Genomic DNA, 6793 nt, shown 5'->3' with positions numbered 1-6793 from the left:
TTGCAAAGTGCAAAAGTGTCTCACATCTAAAAAAATACAATCATTCACTCTTTTCATCTACCATAAATAAGGACAAAATAAAGTAGAATGTTCAACCAAATTTAAGTTTTGGATCCCACATTGGTAAGATTGATCATGAGAATTCAACTTATCCATTATAAATAAAATTATCTTCTTTTTAATCACAATTTAATTTTCTAATATATTTTATTTTATTAGGAAACATAATTTAATAAAATTATTTAATAAAAAATTATTTTTAATTAAAATTAATGGGTCAACTCAGTAAAGACTTACAGGTCGTTTCAGTACTATAATGACCCAACACGACCCTATATAAAGAGGGTTATATCATGGGTCTTATATTTTTTTCAGGTCAGCCCAACCCAAAACCCGTAATTATACAAACCTTAAGCCTAGCCCCTAGGCCTGATGTATAATGTGTAATGAGAATAAACACAACTTATACTTAACCGAATTTGATGTGACTTACCCTATCGAGGCCTACCAAGAACATAATAAAACACAAGACACAACTTAAAACCTTTGTAAATTATTAGCTAGCCAATCCATCATATTTAAATATTTTTAATTTTTTTATTTATTATGGATCATGCTGGACTGATTCACAAACCGAAACCTAAGATTATTGACACGACCCGCAAAGCTTGCGGCCTGTGCCCTAATGAACTGTGTCTTTTTCCAGATGCCCGCCCGCCCGCGCCTCCGCATGTCTAGATGAGAATCACACCAACATAAGGTGGGTGAGGGGTGATTCTATGTTTTTAACTAACTAAATCTATGATTATGAGATCAGCTCTCAATATTAGTAATTAAAATTTTACATAATAACGACAAAATTAGCAACAAGTACAGGACGAAGAGAAGAAAATATAATAATAATAAATAAAAAAGAAGAGAGAGAAAATAAAAAGGCAGGAGAAACCCTTGAGTTCGAAAAATGTCAGAGAAACTGAGCTGAGGTTAGGTAGGAAGTTACTTAGAAACTGTTTGTTTTCTTCATCTTCTTCTTTCTTACTATCTTCTCTCATGAATGCTCACAAAACCGAAGACGATCTCTTCCATCATCACCACCATGTTCTGGCCCCACATCCCTTGATCACTCAATCTCAGCCCTCCATTCATAACCCCAATCACGATGACCCTCCTTTCTCTTCTCTCCCTGAAATCGTACTGTTTCGAACCTCTTCCTACGACCCTCCAAGTCACTCTTCCTCCGAAAACGACGACGCAGTAACTAACAACAGCAACAAGGTGCCAAATCAATCCTCTGCGTACATTAGCCCCGAGCCCCATATATCGACTCAATTCTATACTTTCAACGCGGAATCGCATGCTTTGATGATCCGTTGCATTTTGGAGCAACGGTTGGCTACTCCAGCCGAGATCCGAGTCGCCACGCCCAGAGCCGTTCTTAAATCGTGGCGTTCCGCGTGGAAGGACCGCAACGAGGATACGGCGTACCTTACGGCGTGGAAACGCATCCAGGATAAGGTTTATTTTTAATATTTGATAAAAAGTTGCTGTGAAATATGGTGGTGTTGCATTACTCTTGTTTATTTTTGGTTCTAATTGTTATCTTTATTCCATTAAAAGGTATTGTCGCAAGAAGGCCATTAGTGCTGTAACTTCATACGTCAGAGTGGGGAGCTGAGTTTCTTCATGCACCAAAGAAGAGGTTTACTGATTTTGGTGTGTTATATTTCTGGAATATGTTGTAGGCATCATACATGCGCTATTATGATTGAAGTGCACAACTTTGAAATGTTTGAGATTTTTTATCGAGTGTTCTGAGTTTGGATTGGTTTGCATCGTTATGGTGGAAACTTTCTCCTTTGCCTTGAACCAAGGAATAAAATCTGGATTTAAGCAACACATAACCAAGGAATATAATCTTTAAGATAAACTTAAGACTTGCTAGGTCCAGTCAACAAGGAAATTGAATTATGGAGGTACCTGGAACTGAAACAACTATATAAATTCCTGTTGCAGGCATGTTTTATCCAAGACAACTGGGAATTACTAGATATTTTGAAAATGATAATTGGTGGGATATTAAGTAATAGCATGAGCAAACCTATGTGTACAACTTCCATGTAGATCATGAAACTTCATGTGAAAGCTGGACTGGATCACATAAATTTTTCTGCTTAAACTGAGTAAGCGATTGAATCTTCTTCTGTGGATACGATATAAAGAATAATAAGGAAGCTAACAGCTGAGGAAGAAGTATGCACTTTGATGTCAAGGCCTTGGTGATTTACAATCCATCATGTATGTATCAGCAAACATATACTCACAGTTCATTGTTAATTAAATATTGGCACAGATAAAATCATATACCATAAAATAAAAACATATACATTAATTCTTCACAATATGGGATAATTCTTCATGTTACAAGTTTGCTTCTAGATTTCATTCCTCATTTATTATTATTTATTAAAGCTTTACACTTTCTCTACTGCAAGTGTGGTGTCAATGTCAAAAATTACAAGTAAACACACACAACTTTTTTTTAAATAACAAAAAGAAATGAACTTTAAGTGAAAACAAAAACAAGAAAAGAAGAAGAAGAAGACCCACAAAAGAAGAAAGAAAACCCATAAGCCAAGAAGATGAAGAGTGCTGCCGGTCAAGTGTCAAGTGTGAGTTAGATCGTCTTCGTTAATGACAGGTCAATTTCTTTTTGCTGCTACAGTATAAAAGGTCTCTTTCCCCTTAAATTTTAGCACACTTATGATTTGATAAACCTCTATACATAAATAGTATATATAATTTTGATAAACCTATATATATAAATAATATACATAATTTTTTATATAAATATTGATATATTATTATGTAATTGACTATCTTTTATAATTAATTTAAAATTATATAATTATATAATAATATATAATGATTTATGCATACAATACTATTTATGTTTAACGGGATATTTTGTTATTGTAGTCCACTGTTGACTTAATCTTATAAGGTTCATTTTTTATACTATTTGTACGGATATATATTATTTATATTAAATATTATTTTATTTTTAATTTAAAATTAAAATTATATAATAATAATTATTTAAATATTATCCTTCTCAATATTATTAAAATCTAAAAAATAAAAAAAAATTGTTATTTTAAATATTTGGGTTTATGAGTTTCCTTTTTATAACCCTTATGGAGAACTTAGTAGATTTATAAATTTTATTTGTGATATTAAATAAAGAATAAATTTGAGATAATATTATGAAGAAGGTGAATAATATATATATATATATATATATATATATATATATATATATATATATATATATATATATATATATATATATATATATATATATATATATATATATATATATATATATTTATAAATATTTATTAATATTTAAATTTAAACTAACTATTTAAATAAAAACTTAATTTTGAGTATGACTTATTTAATCTATATAATATAGAGAGAGAGAAAGGTAAGGGTCCAGCCCTAAATAAAAAAATTGAGAAGCACGATAGTTCTCTACCAGTCCCTCTCTGAAAAGCCACAGCCGTCAGCGGCTTGACTCTGATCTTGCTATTGGGTCCTCCGTTTTGGAGTTCCATCCTCTTCCCGTCGGGTCTGAACTCTTCGTCTCATCGAATTAGAACATTGTTTCGTCGTCTCTTCTTCTTCCTCTTCTTTCTGATTTGTTTTTCCATTTGTGGATCATTTGGGTTGTGTATTTGAATGGGAAAACTGTGCACTGACATTCCAATGAGGTTTGATCTGTTGCTACTGCCCTAATCCACAGGGTTAGGGCTTGATGATGAATCGTTTGGGTTGTGTATTTTATTTCTTTCCTTATTGTGCTAATTGGATTTAGAGAAATAGTAGAAATTTCAGCCACTGCTATTGCTACTGTTATTTGTGTTTTTTTATTACTATATGTGATTTTTTATTTCGGTCACTATAACATTGAATTCTGGAGAAATGATTGTTGGAGCTGAAGTAATATTTTATAGAACAAAATTGGTTTCTTCGTGATGGCGTTAAACAATTTTATGGGGGGATAACCTTATGAATTAGTGGATTAAAATATGTCTGTTGTTGACAAGATTGTTGTTCTAATTGATATTCATATTGTAGCAACCCCATTACACAACTCTACAAGATCTCATACACCATTGTCATTTATAGATTGTATTTCTTCCTTCGTAACTTCAAACTATTTATCTGACTGTGGACAATTAATAGCTTCTTTAAAATCATAAAATTTGCAATTTAACCAATATCATAATCAAACTTATCAACATAGATATAATAATCATCAGAGATAGTTACTCATCTCTGTCTAGATGATCTTCTAACCAAAGTTACTTATCAGATATAGTATCAAACACAGGAACTAGACTAATGAGGGATACAGAACAGTGTCATTAAAAGTGGTTGCATTTTGAATAAACTCATGTTTTGTAGGATTCTTTAAATCTTGTTCTCTGAGCTCCTCAACAAGAGAGAGTAAAATACCACTATATACATCAGTCAATAGCTCCAATCCAAATAATTTTTTTTCAAATTATTTCAACGAGTGAAAAGTACTTCTATTGAATTCAACTTAAGACATTTAGCTTTTATTGACTCAACCACTCTAGTGTTTTAAAAAGGATAATAAAATATATATCATTTGAAATGTTTAGGATAACAATGAAGTATCCTCAAACAGTCTTAGAATTTAATTTCTTCTCATTAGAATTATAAACTTTTACTTCAACCAGACAACCCCAAACTTAAACATGTCTTAGACTAGGCTTTCTTCTCACCTAGAGCTCAAAAAAAGTTTTGGGTATTGATTTTGAAAGAAACCTATTCAGAATTTGTGTATGATGCATTTGATAGTTTCACCTCATAAATACTCTAGCAAATTATATTGCTCATCATACTTCTCATCATATCTTTAGGGGTACGATTACGCCTCTAAGCTATATCCCCCTTTGGGTAGAAAATTACATGTATTAAAACTAAAGAATGTATAATATTTCATGAGCTTTGATGAATGCACCACTTTGGCAATTAAACATTCTAACAACCCATTAATCTATTCTTATGATACTAAGTAAAATTGTCCTAACAAAGATTTCATATGATATCAATCTTTATTATTTTTGACAACTTTTTAAAGTAAAGTTGTATCAAACACAGTGAAAAAACTACCATTTATGGAACTCTAATACTCAAATTATAGCGATTTATAGCAAAATAATTCAAATATGTGTTATAAATTAAATATAACACAATAAAACAAGCATGTGCACTCCTAAAAAACAAATAAACACCCTTATGAGCCAACACACACCAAAAAACTATTCATGTGTCCTCATGCACTGGGAAATGCCTTTATGCATCAGGAAACCAAGCTCACATGTTGTCATGCACTTTCACGTGCAGATGACGTGCCTTCTTGCGCCAACTGCACTACTCACGCACCACCCACACACTAGTGAACGTGTAGTTTGGGTCGACGTAGATTTTGGGTCAAAGAACCTGGTGATTGAACTCAGTTCGACCTAATGACCAATCAACAATTAATTGTTGACCCCAGATTTAGTTAACCCATTGACTAAATAGGTTGTGTAATCAGGTTTTTCAAACACAATTACAACCTCTAAACACAAATAACCCTAATTTTATAGCCGATGCCACCAATGCCAAATTCAACCATTCTAGTCATCGATCGATTAAGCAACCATAGGGGAAATGATACCAACATGTTGACAACTCCAGCTAGTGCACCCCTGGTCCGTGACAATAAGCAAATTGGCCAAAATTGAGGCAGAACCAGTGATGGTTACATGACTATTCCAACCCCAATTTCGATTGATTTTGGATGCAAAAAAGTGTTTAAAAAACATGAATAATGAACAATAAACACAAACACATGATTTTCATGCCTAATTACCAATTAATTTAGCAAAATTCTCTAAAATCTAATTTAGGAATTAAGCTAAAATTAATCAGATTTCATGAAATTTACAAATCTTGTAGCCTAAAATGTGTTGCTCTGATACTAAATATAAGCAAAATCAAAATTATACAACCCGATTGCAAAATTATGAAACTTGATTATTTTGCCCAATTACAATTCAAACACAACAGACTAGAAAACATTGTAATTCGTATATTAGAAACATAGACAAACATGATTGCATCATTTTATTGTAAAAATTTGATATAGAAAGGATTGATTATCGATCTTAAGCAAAGTTTTCCTTTGTAGTTTACAGAATAAGGTGTTTACACGTTTATTAAACTAGAGAAGGGAATCCTACCTTTTTTTTAATTTAAAATTAGAAAGAATAATTAGGTTTTTTATCAAAAGCATAATAACCTCGATCAACCCACACTTATGATTCATTTGAGCATATATTCTCAATATGGTTTGTTATATCCTCTTAACAGTATGCTAAATGTAGCTTAGCTATTACGGAAAATGCTTTACTTGTTAGATTGACTTGTAACTTGAGAGATTACTACTTCACTTGTAAGGCTTATGTAATATAATTTCTGGAGCTTTTGACTCTAGTCATATCTTCTTGATCATGATTTCTTTTTGGACCTAGGCTGAATAGTTAATTATGCCATAACTATGATTATTATTAAGCAGTTTTTTAAGGAAGGGAAAACGAGATTTTGCTTAACATCTACCCTGGAATGCCATGTTACAAGTTTGCTTCTAGATTCCATTTTACACTTTCTCTACTGCAAGTGTGGTGTCCATGTCAAAAATTACAAGTAAACACAC

At 31.8% G+C, this 6793-nt stretch overlaps 1 protein-coding gene across 1 annotated transcript; it reads left to right on the top strand.

The window, feature by feature from the left end:
* Positions 1-941: 941 nt before the first annotated feature.
* LOC123213374 lies at positions 942-1759 on the top strand. The gene is made up of 2 exons (XM_044632801.1): positions 942-1515; positions 1618-1759. Exons 1-2 carry the CDS (start codon positions 1051-1053, stop codon positions 1639-1641), a joined length of 489 nt encoding a protein of 162 aa, XP_044488736.1. The 5' UTR covers positions 942-1050; the 3' UTR covers positions 1642-1759.
* The last annotated feature ends 5034 nt before the right edge of the window (positions 1760-6793 follow it).

Source organism: Mangifera indica, chromosome 4, assembly GCF_011075055.1.
Source record: "Mangifera indica cultivar Alphonso chromosome 4, CATAS_Mindica_2.1, whole genome shotgun sequence".
Taxonomy (NCBI): Eukaryota; Viridiplantae; Streptophyta; class Magnoliopsida; order Sapindales; family Anacardiaceae; genus Mangifera; species Mangifera indica.
The sequence above is the reverse complement of the archived record's forward strand: the minus strand, read 5'-3'. Positions and strand labels throughout refer to the sequence as shown.

What these genes read in the sequence shown, in the direction of transcription:
- LOC123213374 (XM_044632801.1), top strand. Translation starts at nt 1,051, where the DNA reads ATGAATGCTCACAAAACCGAAGACGATCTCTTCCATCATCACCACCAT. An exon ending in GGAAACGCATCCAGGATAAG is followed by an intron (nt 1,516 to 1,617) that starts GTTTATTTTTAA and finishes TTCCATTAAAAG; the next exon opens with GTATTGTCGCAAGAAGGCCA.